The sequence below is a fragment of the Engystomops pustulosus genome, chromosome 4 (genome assembly GCF_040894005.1).
Source record: "Engystomops pustulosus chromosome 4, aEngPut4.maternal, whole genome shotgun sequence".
NCBI classification, from domain to species: domain Eukaryota; kingdom Metazoa; phylum Chordata; class Amphibia; order Anura; family Leptodactylidae; genus Engystomops; species Engystomops pustulosus.
Window position 1 is genome coordinate 148,263,456 of NC_092414.1, and position 18,382 is coordinate 148,281,837.

The 18,382-nt window shown below is 43.4% G+C and overlaps 1 protein-coding gene across 1 annotated transcript in view; it reads left to right on the forward strand.

The window, feature by feature from the left end:
- Positions 1-332: 332 nt before the first annotated feature.
- Positions 333-18,382, forward strand: part of LOC140127395 (cysteine repeat modular protein 2-like) — a 74,258-nt gene continuing 56,208 nt past the window's right edge. The window contains exons 1-4 of the mRNA XM_072148031.1: positions 333-681; positions 3,153-3,356; positions 16,919-16,987; positions 17,694-17,736. Of these exons, the coding sequence (XP_072004132.1) occupies positions 498-681; positions 3,153-3,356; positions 16,919-16,987; positions 17,694-17,736 (500 nt within the window). The 5' untranslated portion in view covers positions 333-497. The remainder of the gene's footprint in view (positions 682-3,152; positions 3,357-16,918; positions 16,988-17,693; positions 17,737-18,382) is intronic.

The following is an 18,382-nucleotide window of genomic DNA, read 5'->3' on the forward strand; positions in this document are numbered from 1 at the left end:
GGACACAAACTGCAGATCGATATGCCTTCTTTTATTATGTTTTTTTATTTGAAACTGGACAACAAGATGTATGTTTAGTGTATATACTTTTTAAAAAAAGTTAAATGTAGAAAATCCTCCCAATCCATTTTTAACAGGGATCCCTGCGGATAACTAGATGGTGTTTGGGTACACTGCCAAAGTCTGTATGAGTAATCCATCTGGATCAGCCACCTTTAGAACAAATACATACAACAAGTACAGCCCTCACACTATTACAGGTAGATCAGTGGATCTGCAGCTAAAACAAGGGCCTCTTTTCCTGACCGCATTTTTTTCCCTGAATAATTCTGGAATTTGATCTGACCCTTGCAGGGAAGTGGAAACAAACCGGTTTGACTAGTCTGTGACTCTTATTTCATGCTGTATTTCTTTCAAGGAAAATCTTTCTGTGTTCCCATTGTCAGGGTGCACCTGTAGGACAGCAGACACTTTGCGGAGGGACACTACAGGTAGAAATGGAGCTGAGAGCAGCGATAGCCTACAGCTCTGTGCTGCTCCTTATGTATGGCTGTGGCCTTCAGGCAGCCATGCTGTGTCCTAATGGTCAGTTTGCACTTAATGCTCAGTGTGTGGACTGCCATTCTAGCTGTGAGGAATGCAGTGGGCAGGAGCCATATGAATGCACCCAGTGTGGGATAGGTAAGTGAACAACAGTATTTAGTGGCTGGCGGGACTATTTCATTTCTTCTTGTGGTGCAGTTTTGTTTTGTATTTTCATTATGATAGAATTTGTCTAATAAGTTTTAGTAATTCATGTTACTGACATAGAACGTTTAAGGGTTCCATTATCTCACAATGTACACTGCAAAAATAAAATAAGACCTAGAGCTTTGTTTTTGGAGATTTAGCATTTGCTCAACCCTGGTATATACTTTGAGCTCATCTATTAGGCAAATGGAGATTATTAACAACTAAAATGCTCCACCTTGAGACATAAAAAGCCCATAGACACATTACAGGATACCAGATTTACTAAGCTCAGTGCTGCATATCATTTCTCATTTTGACCTAAATTCTGCGCAGTACACTTATAGCGGTATGTGTTTTATAGACACTTTTTTGCCTTGTATGACAAGGAGAAGGCTTAAATGGAAAGGGGTGAGGCCTAAAAAGGGGGTGGAGCTTAAGATGCAACCATTTGCTCAGAATTTGCCAAGATTATGAAAATTCAAATAGAATCTTGTAGAAATGGTAGGAGATTTATTCAGCCAAAGTACCATAATTCTTTTGTATACTATTTGAAAAAAATGTGAATTTTGACATTAGTATTAGAGATTTTTTTTTAAATTTTTCTCTCTATTGTTTCACTTTGAGAACTGTGAACCTAAAGGCCTGTGCTCAGGGTCCAGTTTGCTTGGTATGTATACCAGCTGGCCCGAACCAACTATAGCTGAACTGGATGCCAATGGGATAATGTTCACAAGTAGAGCTATTGGAGAATATACAAATTCTTTACATGCACTATTATATGAGACAACCTTGATGCATTTTAACAATAACTACATCAAAATGTACAACTGTCTGTGTGACATTTTTCACAAAACATAAAAAATTATCAACCTAAGGAATGATAATGATCACAACAGACAGATCTATAAAACATTGTTCCCATTATATTCTCTTACTTTTTTACTCACTGGTACTAGGTGATGGGTTAAAAACAACTCACAGAACACTGACACAAGTTAAATATATAGGTAAAGTTGAGAGTGTGAACACAGCCTTTAAAGGGAGGTATCATGACGTAAGTAAAAGAGGTTTTATGGAAAAGTAAATGTGTATAAAGCCAATAGCAATATGTTGATCTTTCCACAGTGTGTTGCTTGTAACGCTGTGTCATGGGCTACACACAAGTCACTTATTATGTGAAATTCTAACAGGGATGTAGGGTATTTGTTCAAAATTTACAGGATAATCTTGTAGCAATTTATTTTGACTGAAAATGTATTTTAAATACAGCAGGGACTTTGGCACATGACTGACCTTAGCCTGGGAAGTAAACAGAGCAGAGAGTGACCTCACCAGCTGCTGTAGATGTTCACACCCCTGTCCACTTTCAGGGAGAAGAAGGAGCTGGATGACATATCCTACTGTATAAGTATACAGTCTGATATGTTGTAGCCCATTGTTGTAAGGACACATTAGGAATCTGCCTAACATATTCTTACAACTGAATGCTAAAACATGGTGTGAATGGAGCTCAGAAGACAGTGCAAGGCTAGATTAGACTGTTATACTTCTCCAGATATATTACAGTGACTGATAATATTTCTAACTTTAAAGAGAACCCGGCAGGTGAATTAACCCCTAAACTAAATATATTTTCATAAACTGCCATTAGAAAGCATTGTCCCTATCCTGTCGTTGTCCCTCTACATGCCTGAAAACTTAAGCAACGAGGTCCTAAAGCTCTATGCAAAGGACCTGTGAGATGTCCATTGAGTCATTATCTTATTCAAGCTGTCCATCTTATTCATGAGTGGGAGACACAGCCACATCCCCCACTGCTTGACTGACAGCCTGTATAATGATGTAAGGTATAATGGTGTACTAGCTCCTCCATGTGCTTCCTGGTGCTGGCGGCCACTATGCAGGCAGCTATGTCAGAACATAGCAGAACATGTCAGGTACTTGTGTAGCTGATGTCTGTGTCTCACACATGTGTATTAGGAGGACAGAGCATGTCAGCAGATAAAGCACAGACACTAGTAATGGTTTACTATACATTACACACAGACATGAGCAGGGGGAGGAGAGGGGTAACAGGGGTGACATCACTGCCTCTAACCATGTGACCAGCCTCATTTACATAATAATGAAATTATGATTTTAGAATGATTAATGTATGAATTGACTAGATAAAGGTTGGGATGGAATCCTTGTCAGCTGCTCCAACAGGTAGAGGTGAGAGAAATAGTGACACAGACCTGATGACAGGCGTCCTTTTTACACCTAAAAATTTTGAGGCATTTGCATAGCAATGCAACTTAAAATAATACTTCATATATGTACTGCAAAACATGATAGACTGTGTTTTGATTCAAAATAGGCAATCATTTTTAATATAATGACTTATACAAACATTATTTTATTGTATTTTCATTTTTAAGATGAAGATGGAACTGAGCGTTTCCTCCATCGCAGTCGCTGCAAAGTACACTGTCCACGGGGCTATTATCCAGAGCTTGATACCTACAGCTGTGAGTCATGTCCACTGAACTGTGACATTTGCTCTAATGCTAATAGTTGTCAGAAATGCAAAAGGAACTACAGGCTTCAGAATGGCAGCTGCAACTTAATCCAGTGTTTGCCAGGTATGTTACTATGAGATTTACTATACAGGCAGTCCCCGGGTTACATACAAGATAGGGTCTGTAGGTTTGTTCTTAAGTTGAGTTTGTATGTAAGTCGGAATTGTATATTTTATCATTGTAATCCCAGCCAGAACTTTTTTGGTCTCTGTGACAATTGGATTTTAAAAATGTTGGGTTGTCATTAGAATCAATATTAACAATAAAGCTTCATTACAGACACATTTGATAACTGTTACAGCTGATCATTGTAGCCTAGGACTAAAGTACAATAAATTACCAATATCCAGAGGTCCGTTTGTAACTAGGGGTCGTATGTAAGTCCAGTGTTCTTAAGTAGGGGACCGCCTGTAATAATATTATAACTCCTTTATTTATATAGCACCCACAGATTACGTAGCGCTGCACAGAGTTTGCCAATTCAGTCCCTGTCCCCAATGGGGATCACAATCTAATCAACCCACCAGTATGTTTTTGGAGTGCGGGAGGAAATCAGAGGACCCGGAGGAAACCCAAGCACGGAGAGAACATACAATTTCTTTTCAGTTGTTGACCTTGGACTAGAACCTAGGTCCCCAGTGCTGCAAGGCTGTAACGCTAACCACTAATAATAATTATACACAATTATTATAGTAAATAATAATAATTATACATATGCTCATCATATTAAAACACTGGTTACAAGGCCCACCGAAACCCCCCTCAGCTTTAACCTATATTCACATGACCAAACCGACTCTTGGCTGTAAAAAATAGCTTTTTCATCTGTTTTTAACGACTCACGAGTCACACCGGTGTCGCATCCGTTTTTCAATGACCAAAAAAATGAAAAGGCCACTCAGGTGTGTAATAGGCTCTGTAAACTAACTGGGGTTATACTCTCCAAGTAACCGTGCATGTCCATGCCGCTTGTGAACAAGGCGGCACAGCCCGTGCAGGCACAGTGGCTACAGGTGCACTGGCAGATTCATGGGGAGCTCTGCACATGTGCAGAAGCTGCTGGCCTCCTTCCTCTACATTCACGCATAAGTGTGCAGGGAGGCAGCTCTGCAGGGCCCCATAAGTTCACAGAGAAATATCGGTGCCCCGAGTAGCCTCTGCAGGTAATCTGCATACTAATATAATATAAAAAAGTGTTTAGGCACAATGCAGCTATAAGGACTCCACATCTAGGACTCCACTTCAGTAAGTAGATTCCATTTAACCTATTTTCATTTCATTATCATGCATCCACCAGAGTAAGTTCTGGATTCCTACAGCCCTTTTGCTCTGATAGTTGGATGCACATTGATCCCGTAATTAACGACATATTGATCTTTTTTGAATCTATAATTCAATAAAATTCAATAAAATTTTTCTACATTAGATTTTAGATATCTAGTTGATTCATTTACTATATTTTATGCTTCTTTTATGCTGAATGTAGAATTTTGAACATGGAGTTTTAGCTCCATAACCACATATTTGCCCCTGCTAGCAATATACAGTCGTTAATAGATAATTTCACATATAACAGCATCTTTTCGTTATCTATTTCCCTTTCTCAAGACTTGTGCATTATAACAGGCATGTTGTATATGATGTCTTATACTGCTAGTCATATATTGAGTTGAGGGGAGCAATCCAAAACACTTGAGATTCACTATTCAAATCTTAAGAAATAAATTTTAGTCCACAAAGGTGTGACCTTTCTAAAAGAAACACAACCATCCCAGTGTGCTGGACTGTTCAGATAAGATAGCACAATTGGAGGGGATTGTAAAATAAAACATATTCATCACTCCTGCTGGTTATCTGAGCAATACATGTGGCTGGGATCCTGAATACATCAAAAACATGTTGAATCTGCACATTTTACAACATCAAAGGCTTCTACAAACCATGGAGAGCTGCCAGACCGCATAGCAAATATATATTTCAAGTTATTGGAAAATCCGTGTTTAAGAAATTAATTCAGATAATTGAGACATTGTTATTCTCTTAGTGGCTTTAAAGGTACAACTTCCATGAAAATGTAGTTATAATGGGACTGGAATGATTTTGATTTATGTTCTTAACCCCTTAACGCCAAGGCTCTTTATGGTTTTTGCGTTTTCATTTTTTACTCCCCACCTTCACAAATCTGTAACGTTTTTATTTTTCCATGTAAAAAGCTGTGTGAGAGCTTGTTTTATAAGTAACAAATTGCAATTCAGAGTGAAGGTATTTAACATTCTATGCCATGTACTGGGAAGTGGGAAAAAAATTCCAAATGCAGCGAAATTGATGAAAATTGCATATGCACCATTTTCTTGTGGGCCTGGTTATTATGGCTTTCACTGTGCACCCCAAATGACACATCTCCTTTATTCTTTGGGTCGGTACAGTCACAGGGATACCAAATTGTAGGTTTTATAATGTTTTTATACATTTACAAAAATTAAAACCTCCTGTACAAAAAGAATTCTTTGCATTGTGGCCTCCACCATGGTTCAGCAAGAGATTGCTTAACCTTTATTCCCCATGACTAATAGTGAGCCATGGTTGACCATAATTCTGTCACCGGTTTATTTGCTATTTTAGTAGACACTACCATCAAAACCTTTAAATATTTTAGTCAATAGTTTCTACTTTTAACAAATCTGTTTAGAGCTTCTGTTTAATGTGACACCTCTTCTGTCTAATTGCTTACAAGAGGGAATTTACAGACATTTGAGAATGAAAAACAGATTAGGAAGGGGGATGATAAATGGAGAAAGAAACACTAAACATACATTAGAAAGTTTCTTGTAGTCACTTGTACTTTTCATTTTTGCAAAGTTTTGTTGAAAATTAAGTGGCCATTTACCTAAATGATATACATTTCTGCTGCCAAACAATGTTACTTGAAAAAAACTGTTGTACTGTCACAGCAGCTTTGTTGACTGAAATTCATATGTCGTGTCACAAGAGCTTACCTTAATTCAAATGTGATGTCATAGCAGCTCACCTAAAGGAAATATATATGTGTTATCATAACAGTTCACCTGACAGAAAGATATATGTGATATCGTAACAGCTTAGCTGACAGAAAGATATATGTGATATCATAGCAGCTTACCTGACAGAAATATATATATATGTTATATCTAGAGATGAGCGAGCACTAAAATGCTCGGGTACTCGTTATTCGAGACGAACTTTTCCCGATGCTCGAGTGCTCGTCTCGAATAACGAACCCCATTGAAGTCAATGGGAGACTCGAGCATTTTTCAAGGGGACCAAGGCTCTGCACAGGGAAGCTTGGCCAAACACCTGGGAACCTCAGAAAAGGATGGAAACACCACGGAAATGGACAGGAAACAGCAGGGGTAGCATGCATGGATGCCTCTGAGGTTGCTTAATCGCACCATTATGCCAAAATTATGGGCAACAGCATGGCCATGACAGAGTGACAGAATGAAGCTAGATAGCATCTAAAACATGCAATAATTGACCCTGACACTATAGGGGACGGCATGCAGAGGCAGCGGCAGCAGGCTAGAGAGTGGCATGGCGACATACCCTAAATGGACTCAGGCTTCAAACCAATGGGTGGCAGAGAGGAACCAAAGGAGGTGAGCAAGAAGCGCTCAAATAATATCGGTACATGATAAAAGTTTGCCAGTATATTTTGTGGATTACACAGCAGGGTGGCGACAAAGTTAACATGGAAGCCATGAAAACAACCCAAAATTCTGCCTGACACAGCTCGTTTGATAAGGGGACCATGTATGGAGGCAGTGAACTAGTAGTAGATTAAAGGTTCTGCAGTTAAAACTATGTTAGTTGGATCTTGGCATGGAGTTGGCGCTCCGCTGCCAGGCGAGCTTTCGCCAATCCAAGCCCCTGTCTCTAGGCTACTCCCCAAACAGCACTTCTAAGAACCTTTTGTATAAGATCAAGTGTAGTAGCGTTCTTATAAGTTTAGGATATGGCGGGTGAGGGGAATGTAAACAGATGCGCAAGAAGCGCTGAAATAATATTGGTAAATGATAAAAGTTTATTAGTATATTTTGTGGATAACACAGCTGGGTGGCGACAAAGTTAACAACTTTGATGTGGAATCCATGAAAACAACCCAAATTTCTGCCTGACACACCTCGTTTGATAAAGGGACGATGTATGGAGGCAGCTATATGGACGACTTTTGGAGGTAGCAATGGAGACAACGTGTGGAGGCTGCTATGGAGACAATTTAATTTGGATAGTGCCTGTATGTGGCAGTCCCAAAAATTTTTCAAACCAGAGGAGCAGGTAGGTGGCCCTCCAGAAAAATAGAATAGATTGAGTGCCTGTATGTGGCAGTCCCAAAAAGTTTTCAAACCAGAGGAGCAGGTAGGTGGCCCTCCAGAAAAATTGAATAGATTGAGTGCCTGTATGTGGCAGTCCCAAAAAGTTTTCAAACCAGAGGAGCAGGTAGGTGGCCCTCCAGAAAAATTGAATAGATTGAGTGCCTGTATGTGGCAGTCCCAAAAAGTTTTCAAACCAGAGGAGCAGGTAGGTGGCCCTCCAGAAAAATTGAATAGATTGAGTGCCTGTATGTGGCAGTCCCAAAAAGTTTTCAAACCAGAGGAGCAGGTAGTTGGCCCTCCAGAAAAATTGAATAGATTGAGTGCCTGTATGTGGCAGTCCCAAAAAGTTTTCAAACCAGAGGAGCAGGTAGGTGGCCCTCCAGAAAAATAGAATAGATTGAGTGCCTGTATGTGGCAGTCCCAAAAAGTTTTCAAACCAGAGGAGCAGGTAGGTGGCCCTCCAGAAAAATGGAATCGATTGAGTGCCTGTATGTGGCAGTCCCAAAAAGTTTTCAAAAAAGAGGAGCAGGTAAGTGGCCCTCCAGAAAAATAGAATAGATTGAGTGCCTGTATGTGGCACTCCCAAAAATTGTTTAAAACAGAGGAACGGGTCGGTGGCCCTCCAGAAAAATTGAATAGATTGAGTGCCTGTATGTGGCACTCCCAAAAATTGTTTAAAACAGAGGACCGGGTCGGTGGCCCTCCAGAAAAATTAAATGCATAAAGTACTATAGCAAGAGCCAGTGGGCCCTGTCAAAAAATAGCCAGTTTCCTCTGCTTTACTGTACAAAGAGGAGGAGAAGGAGGAAAATGAGGAGGAGGAGGAGTGGATCAATTATTCAGGTTGAGCTTCCTTCACCTGGTGGAGATTGGAAATTATGAGAAATCCAGGCTTTATTCATCTTAATAAGCGTCAGCCTGTCAGCGCTGTCAGTCGACAGGCGTGTACGCTTATCGGTGATGATGCCACCAGCTGCACTGAAAACCCGCTCGGACAAGACGCTAGCGGCAGGGCAGGCAAGAACCTCCAAGGCGTACAGCGCCAGTTCGTGCCACATGTCCAGCTTTGAAACCCAGTAGTTGTAGGGAGCTGTGTCATTTAGGACGATGGTATGGTCAGCTACGTACTCCCTCACCATCTTTCTGTAAAGATCAGCCCTACTCTGCCGAGACTGGGGACAGGTGACAGTGTCTTGCTGGGGTGACATAAAGCTGGCAAAAGCCTTGTAAAGCGTACCCTTGCCAGTGCTGGACAAGCTGCCTGCTCGCCTACTCTCCCTCGCTACTTGTCCCGCAGAACTACGCACTCTGCCGCTAGCGCTGTCAGAAGGGAAATACTGTTTCAGCTTGTGCACCAGGGCCTGCTGGTATTCATGCATTCTCACACTCCTTTCCTCTGCAGGGATGAGAGTGGAAAGATTTTGCTTGTACCGTGGGTCCAGGAGAGTGAACACCCAGTAATCGGTGCTGGAATAAATTCTTTGAACGCGAGGGTCACGGGATAGGCAGCCTAGCATGAAATCTGCCATATGCGCCAGAGTACCAACGCGTAAGAATTCACTCCCCTCACTGGCCTGACTGTCCATTTCCTCCTCCTCCAACTCCTCCAACTCCTCTTCTTCTGCCCATACACGCTGAACAGTAAAGGACTCAACAATGGTCCCCTCTTGTGTCTCGCCAACATTCTCCTCCTCTTCCTCCTCATCCTCCTCCACCTCCACCTCCTCCGATATGCGCTGAGAAACAGACCTAAGGGTGCTTTGGCTATCAACAAGGGAATCTTCTTCCCCCGTCTCTTGTGACGAGCGCAAAGCTTCCGACTTCATGCTGATCAGAGAGTTTTTCAACAGGCCAAGCAGCGGGATGGTGAGGCTGATGATGGCGGCATCGCCACTGACCATCTGTGTTGACTCCTCAAAGTTACTCAGCACCTGACAGATATCAGACATCCACGTCCACTCCTCATTGTAGACTTGAGGAAGCTGACTGACCTGACTACCAGTTCTGGTGGAAGTTGACATCTGGCAGTCTACAATGACTCGGCGCTGCTGGTAAACTCTGGATAACATGGTCAGTGTTGAATTCCACCTCGTGGGCACGTCGCACAACAGTCGGTGAGCGGGCAGTTGGAGGCGGCGCTGCGCTGCCCTGAGAGTGGCAGCATCTGTGCTGGACTTCCTGAAATGCGCACAGATGCGGCGCACCTTCGTGAGCAAATCTGACAGATTGGGGTATGTCTTGAGGAAACGCTGAACTATCAGATTTAACACATGGGCCAGGCATGGCACATGTGTCAGTCTGCCGAGTTGCAGAGCCGCCACCAGGTTACGGCCGTTGTCACACACAACCATGCCTGGCTTCAGGTTCAGCGGTGCCAGCCACAGATCAGTCTGCGCCGTGATGCCCTGTAATAGCTCTTGGGCGGTGTGCCTTTTATCGCCTAGGCTCAGCAGTTTGAGCACCGCCTGCTGTCGCTTAGCAACGGCACTGCTGCTGTGCCTAGAGCTACCGACTGATGGCGCCGTGCCCACGGATGGTAGTTCGGAGGAGGAGGTGGAGGAGGGGTGGGAGGAGGAGGAGGCATAGTAGGCCTGAAACACCTGGACCGAGGTAGGCCCCGCAATCCTCGGCGTCGGCAGTATATGACCAGCCCCAGGGTCAGACTCGGTCCCAGCCTCCACCAAGTTAACCCAATGTGCCGTCAGCGATATATAGTGGCCCTGCCCGGCAGCACTCGTCCACGTGTCCGTGGTCAGGTGGACCTTGTCAGAAACGGCGTTGGTCAGGGCACGGGTGATGTTGTCTGACACGTGCTGGTGCAGGGCTGGGACGGCACATCGGGAAAAGTAGTGGCGGCTGGGGACCGAATACCGAGGGACGGCCGCCGCCATGAGGTTGCGAAAGGCCTCGGTCTCTACTAGCCTATAGGGCAGCATCTCCAGGCTAAGCAATCTGGAGATGTGCACATTAAGGGCTTGGGCGTGCGGGTGGGTTGCACTATATTTGCGTTTCCGCTCCAGCGTCTGGGGTATGGAGAGCTGAACGCTGGTGGATGCTGTGGAGGATCGTGGAGGCGACGATGGGGTTTTTGTGGCAGGGTCCTGGGCAGGGGGCTGACTATCAGCTGACACAGGGGAAGGAGCAGTGGTGTGCACGGCCGGAGGTGAACGGGCTTGTTGCCACTGAGTGGGGTGTTTAGCATTCATATGCCTGCGCATACTGGTGGTAGTTAAGCTAGTAGTGGTGGAACCCCTGCTGAGCCTGGTTTGGCAAATGTTGCACACCACAGTCCGTCGGTCATCCGGTGTTTCCTTAAAGAACCTCCAGACTTCTGAAGATCTAGCCCTCGCCGCAAGAGCCCTCGCCACGGGAGCTTCACTAGTTGACACATTTGGCGCTGATGCACCAGCTCTGGCCCTGCCTCTCCGTCTGGCCCCACCACTGCCTCTTCCAACCTGTTCTGGTCGAGGACTCTCCTCCGTCTCAGAAGCACTGTGTTCACCCGGCCTCTCAACCCAGCTTGGGTCTGTCACCTCATCATCCTCCGATCCCTCAGTCTGCTCCCCCCTCGGACTTCCTGCCCTGACAACAACTTCCCCACTGTCTGACAACCGTGTCTCCTCATCGTCGGACACCTCTTTACACACTTCCACTACGTCAAGAAGGTCATCATCACCCACAGACTGTGACTGGTGGAAAACCTGGGCATCGGAAAATTGCTCAGCAGCAACCGGACAAGTGGTTTGTGACTGTGGGAAGGGTCCAGAAAACAGTTCCTCAGAGTATGCCGGTTCAAATGCCAAATTTTCCTGGGAGGGGGCAGACTGGGGGGGAGGAGGCTGAGGTGCAGGAGCTGGAGGAGTGGCGATTTCGGTGACATGGGTGGACTGCGTGGAAGACTGACTGGTGGACAAATTGCTCGAAGCATTGTCAGCAATCCACGACATCACCTGTTCGCACTGTTCTGGCCTCAACAGTGCTCTACCACGAGTCCCAGTAACTTCAGACATGAACCTAGGGAGTGTAGCTCTGCGGCGTTCCCCTGCTCCCTCATAAGCAGGTGGTGTCTCACCCCGGCCAGGACCACGGCCTCTGACCCCTGCAGTAGTTGGACGCCCACGTCCCCGCCCTCGTCCTCTACCCCTAGCCCTCGGGTTAAACATTTTTAAAATGAGAGTTATAGCTTTAATTTTTTTTTTACTTTTTTTTGTGTTTTTTTTTTTTTTTTTGTGTTTTTGAGTTTTTAAAACCAAACAATGCTATCCTATTGCTATGGCTATTTTCTAGCCAAGTATGAAAGCACACTACTATGCCAGATGAGATGACACCGAGTTATTAAACAAAATAAACGTAAAATAAAAAAGGACAAATGGCAGACTGTGCCTAATTGAAATCCAACCCCTACTAAATTTTCCCACTTCGGTCTTTGCAATGGATATGTGCGTCACTAAGCGCAAAACACAGCGGTCGCAAGTCTCACTACAAATTGCTGACAATTGGCTAGTAGATGCACTGCAGCAAGTACAGCCACCAGCAGATCAACCAGAAATCAAATATATAACGCTACTGTAGGCGTAAGCCGTTTGGATTCTCCTATGGCTATTTTCTAGCCAAGTATGAAAGCACACTACTATGCCAGATGAGATGACGCTGAGTTATTAAACAAAATAAACGTAAAATAAAAAAGGACAAATGGCAGACTGTGCCTAATTGAAATCCAACCCCTACTAAATTTTCCCACTTCGGTCTTTGCAATGGATATGTGCGTCACTAAGCGCAAAACACAGCGGTCGCAAGTCTCACTACAAATTGCTGACAATTGGCTAGTAGATGCACTGCAGCAAGTACAGCCACCAGCAGATCAACCAGAAATCAAATATATAACGCTACTGTAGGCGTAAGCCGTTTGGATTCTCCTATGGCTATTTTCTAGCCAAGTATGAAAGCACACTACTATGCCAGATGAGATGACGCTGAGTTATTAAACAAAATAAACGTAAAATAAAAAAGGACAAATGGCAGACTGTGCCTAATTGAAATCCAACCCCTACTAAATTTTCCCACTTCGGTCTTTGCAATGGATATGTGCGTCACTAAGCGCAAAACACAGCGGTCGCAAGTCTCACTACAAATTGCTGACAATTGGCTAGTAGATGCACTGCAGCAAGTACAGCCACCAGCAGATCAACCAGAAATCAAATATATAACGCTACTGTAGGCGTAAGCCGTTTGGATTCTCCTATGGCTATTTTCTAGCCAAGTATGAAAGCACACTACTATGCCAGATGAGATGACGCTGAGTTATTAAACAAAATAAACGTAAAATAAAAAAGGACAAATGGCAGACTGTGCCTAATTGAAATCCAACCCCTACTACATTTTCCCACTTCGGTCTTTGCAATGGATATGTGCGTCACTAAGCGCAAAACACAGCGGTCGCAAGTCTCACTACAAATTGCTCACAATTGGCTAGTAGATGCACTGCAGCAAGTACAGCCACCAGCAGATCAACCAGAAATCAAATATATAACGCTACTGTAGGCGTAAGCCGTTTGGATTCTCCTATGGCTATTTTCTAGCCAAGTATGAAAGCACACTACTATGCCAGATGAGATGACGCTGAGTTATTAAACAAAATAAACGTAAAATAAAAAAGGACAAATGGCAGACTGTGCCTATTTGAAATCCAACCCCTACTAAATTTTCCCACTTCGGTCTTTGCAATGGATATGTGCGTCACTAAGCGCAAAACACTGCGGTCGCAAGTCTCACTACAAATTGCTGACAATTGGCTAGTAGATGCACTGCAGCAAGTACAGCCACCAGCAGATCAACCAGAAATCAAATATATAACGCTACTGTAGGCGTAAGCCGTTTGGATTCTCCTATGGCTATTTTCTAGCCAAGTATGAAAGCACACTACTATGCCAGATGAGATGACGCTGAGTTATTAAACAAAATAAACGTAAAATAAAAAAGGACAAATGGCAGACTGGGCCTAATTGAAATCCAACCCCTACTAAATTTTCCCACTTCGGTCTTTGCAATGGATATGTGCGTCACTAAGCGCAAAACACAGCGGTCGCAAGTCTCACTACAAATTGCTGACAATTGGCTAGTAGATGCACTGCAGCAAGTACAGCCACCAGCAGATCAACCAGAAATCAAATATATAACGCTACTGTAGGCGTAAGCCGTTTGGATTCTCCTATGGCTATTTTCTAGCCAAGTATGAAAGCACACTACTATGCCAGATGAGATGACGCTGAGTTATTAAACAAAATAAACGTAAAATAAAAAAGGACAAATGGCAGACTGTGCCTAATTGAAATCCAACCCCTACTACATTTTCCCACTTCGGTCTTTGCAATGGATATGTGCGTCACTAAGCGCAAAACACAGCGGTCGCAAGTCTCACTACAAATTGCTGACAATTGGCTAGTAGATGCACTGCAGCAAGTACAGCCACCAGCAGATCAACCAGAAATCAAATATATAACGCTACTGTAGGCGTAAGCCGTTTGGATTCTCCTATGGCTATTTTCTAGCCAAGTATGAAAGCACACTACTATGCCAGATGAGATGACGCTGAGTTATTAAACAAAATAAACGTAAAATAAAAAAGGACAAATGGCAGACTGTGCCTAATTGAAATCCAACCCCTACTAAATTTTCCCACTTTGGTGTTTGAGGTGGATATGTGTGCCACTAAGAGCTAAACACAACGGTAGCAAGTCCCCCTGCTAATTCCTCACAAAATGGTACTAGATGCAAATAAAAAAAAAAAAAAGTAGAACGTTATTGTAGCCCTAAGAAGGGCTGTTGGGTTCTTGGAGAATCACTCCTGCCTAACAGTAAGCTAATAGAACACCCTAACGCTTTCCCTGACCAGCAGCAGCTCTCTCCCTAGCGGCATCCAGACACAGAATGATCCGAGCAGCGCGGGCAGCGGCTAGTCTATCCCAGGGTCACCTGATCTGGCCAGCCAACCACTGCTATCGACGTGTAAGGGTACCACGTCATGCTGGGTGGAGTGCAGAGTCTCCTGGCTTGTGATTGGCTCTGTTTCTGGCCGCCAAAAAGCAAAACGGCGGGAGCTGCCATTTTCTCGAGCGGGCGAAGTATTCGTCCGAGCAACGAGCAGTTTCGAGTACGCTAATGCTCGAACGAGCATCAAGCTCGGACGAGCATGTTCGCTCATCTCTAGTTATATCATAACAGCTTAGCTGACAGAAAGATATATGTGATATCATAGCAGCTTACCTGACAGAAATATATATATGTTATATCATAACAGCTTAGCTGACAGAAAGATATATGTGATATCATAGCAGCTTACCTGACAGAAATATATATATGTTATATCATAACAGCTTAGCTGACAGAAAGATATATATGTGATATCATAGCAGCTCACCTGGCAGAAATACCGTATATAAGTGATGTCATAGCAGCTTTCCTGGCATAAAGAAATGTGTGATGTCATTGCAGCTTACCTGACAAAAAGATATATGTGATATCATAACAGCTCACCTGACAGAAAGATATATGTGATGTCATAACAGCTTACCTGGCAGAAAGATAGCTTCTGACTTAACAAATTTAATAGTATCTTACCTGAAGGAAACACATTTGTGGTGTTACATTAGCAGACCGGTAGGAGGCGTCTCCTACCTCATAAGGATGCATTCACATAAACGTGAGTGGGATGTATGTGAAACACCCCTGCCAATACATAGGCAAATTGGTAATTGTGAATACCGCCCTCTCCAGGTTAGGGGCTGTCATAGGGAGTCATGAACCCCCTAGTTACCTAGTAAGTTTCTGAGAGATTATGTAATAGCAACTGTAGCCTCTGCCTTGAAATGCAATAGTTAAATGGGTGTAAGATGTTATCCAATTATGTGGTCGTATTGTAAACTGGAGTGTGATTGGAAAGGTGCTACCACCTGACCAGGGGGAGTATAAAACCCCTGTGCAGTGTGAGCACATGGTCCCACTCTGTCAGCAGTCCAGACCACATGATCTGAGTGAAGAGAGAGATAGAGTGTGGAGCACACCTTTAGTGCTGCCACAGAAACCAATCCCAGGAACTGAGTCAGGAGACTCTAATCCAGAACTGCATCTTTCACAGTTTGGAAACAACTCAATCTCAATTATCCCAGCCTGCATCTACTACCAGGCTGGTGCTTTATTCCTGAGGACGACTCTCCATGACCACTCCAGTACCAGAATCCAGATCTGCTGTTTGACAGTTTTAGCCCACTGTCTGCTACCTGTTGTTCAATAAAGAACCTTGAGTTGATTTGCACAACGTTGCCTCAGTCTGATCCCTGGATACGGCTGCTTACCACCCCAGGGACTCATCCTACACACACTAAGGGGTTGCCCCAGGGAGAACCAGTACTTCAGCCTCTCCCTCCATATTTCTTGCACACACCATCTGCTGGAGACCTGCCAGGATGTAGGATAGCCCTCCGGTCCCCATACCAAGCACTGTGACATCAGCGTGCCCTAGGCCACAATAGCCAGCCAGTCCGGTATTCTGGGCACTGGCGGCCTCCAGGCCCCAAGAAAAAGTTAGGCCCTGGGGGGATGTTGCACATGTATGGCCGCAAGCTTGTGACACTACATGCGTCCCCATTGATGGTAATAGCTGCACAGAACGGTCTGGTGAGCACAACTTGTCCTCATCGTACCCTTCCATAGCTGCAAAAAGGTAGAGTATGCTCTATCTTTGGCCATATTTACGGCCGCACAGCATTATTTTCAACGGAGAGAAGAGGGGTCACCTCTCTTTCTCTCTAGCGCGGCTCATGTATGCCCGCCCTGCTACAGCCTCCGCCCGCCCAGCTAAATTACCTCCGCCCCCCATGGGCTCGAATGGCCTCCGTTGAGCATACACATCACTCTTCAGAGGGAAGAAGGATGGAAATATACAGTTTGCTTCTTTCCATCATGTGTAAATAACGTATACTGGTGAGGAAAAAGGATGCCTCCTTCTCCCAGTGTATGTTTATGAATATGATAAGCATGTACATTGATATTGTCTGGCATATACATCTGGAGATTATCTGGCATATACATGGACCATATGTGAATATGTGAATGTAGCCTTAAAAATAAATCAACTGTGAATTGTAAATTGTACTTTTTGGAAAATCTTTTTTTCTATATTTACTGATGGCTAATGTCTGTGAGCAATAATAAACCCATTCCAAGCCTGTATGCTTGCGTCATCTAATTTATCCCATATTTTACTACACAATATAGGACAGATGGAAGACCCTGACACTGGAGAATGTGTTGATTGTGAAACTGGATGTAAAACATGCCCAGTAGGTAAGACAATCAAGGGGATTACTTAAAGGATTTCCTCCAAGCAAAGCATTTTTATAAACAAGATGATAGTGTACAATACTACCAAATAACATGGTATTAATAAAAGAGGGATTATGCATACAATACCATTCATATTGTTTCTTTTTGATTCAGTACCAATAACCAATCATTTTTACTTTACTTTTTTGTTCTTAAATGCACCTATTTTATTAGAGGAAAAAAATTAAACCTAAATCGGTCATGTTTTTTAAGGCACTCATAATAATTGCATAATATGTCAAAGTTTTCTGTTCAACAAAGTCACATGAAAAAGTCACAGTTCCTGGCACACAGCCAGGAATTGTGACTTTCTGAAGGTTTTACATGGCATTCAAAATTTACTAAAGCTAACCAAGGTTATGAGTAACCAAGGTTTTTGATGAAATATACCCCAGGTAGGACCTGGTGTAGATTCCATTCTGGCTCATAATCACTGTGCTAGGTTTACTTAGAGGTATGATGTGCCAATATTAATAAATTACCTGAATGTGTCTTCTTTGCTCATGCATCATGCTAGTCACAAGTGTCAAGTTCAACAAGTTCAGTTTGTATAGCTTTTGCCATGGCTAAAATGACTTAGAGTGTGTTCTTAACAAGTCAATTTTGACGGTTGGCGTAAAGCACAAGATAATAATTTGATATTCACATCTTTTTTTGCTCTGTACAGATGATCCAGAAATCTGCCTGAGCTGTCTTCAAGGTTATTTTCTGTAAGTATAAAAGGTAGATGTTAATATTATTACTGTAGGAAGCTTAATCTTATTGCTGTAAATATATTGGATTCATGTACAGTAGATTTGACTCTCCCCCAGAGAGATAATGGTAATAGAAATCTGCCTACCCAATCACTTATGCAGAAGAAGTGTTTGGCTTTGACTTAATGCTCCCTCTCCCCTCAAGACATAAGAATGCTTGTATGGTGGGAATCAGGTGGATCAGCATACAATATGGCATACAGATAAGACTAAGTTCCCACCACTACAGGTGGTATCCGTTGCTCTCTTCTATTACCAAGATAGGTTGTCTTCCTCTGTATCTCTGGGCTCCAGTAGTAGGTTAGAGGCTGGGCCCACTAGAGGATCTTTTGGTACTCTGGTGGGCCAGTCCAACACTGCCTATTAGGCATGGTAAATGAAACCCTTCACCTAAAGAAAATCTATGATTTGTTTTTATGCATTATAAACCAAATATACCTTTAGAATGCTGTAGCTACACTGACGCAGAAACACATGCCTGATCCAAGTGGTTTTGCGCATAAAACCATTATACAATTCAGGACCTTGGGAAAGCTGGGTGCAGACAAGCTGCTGTTTTTCAGAGGGTTTCCTGAAGAGTCAAGACAGAGCTAATCAAATT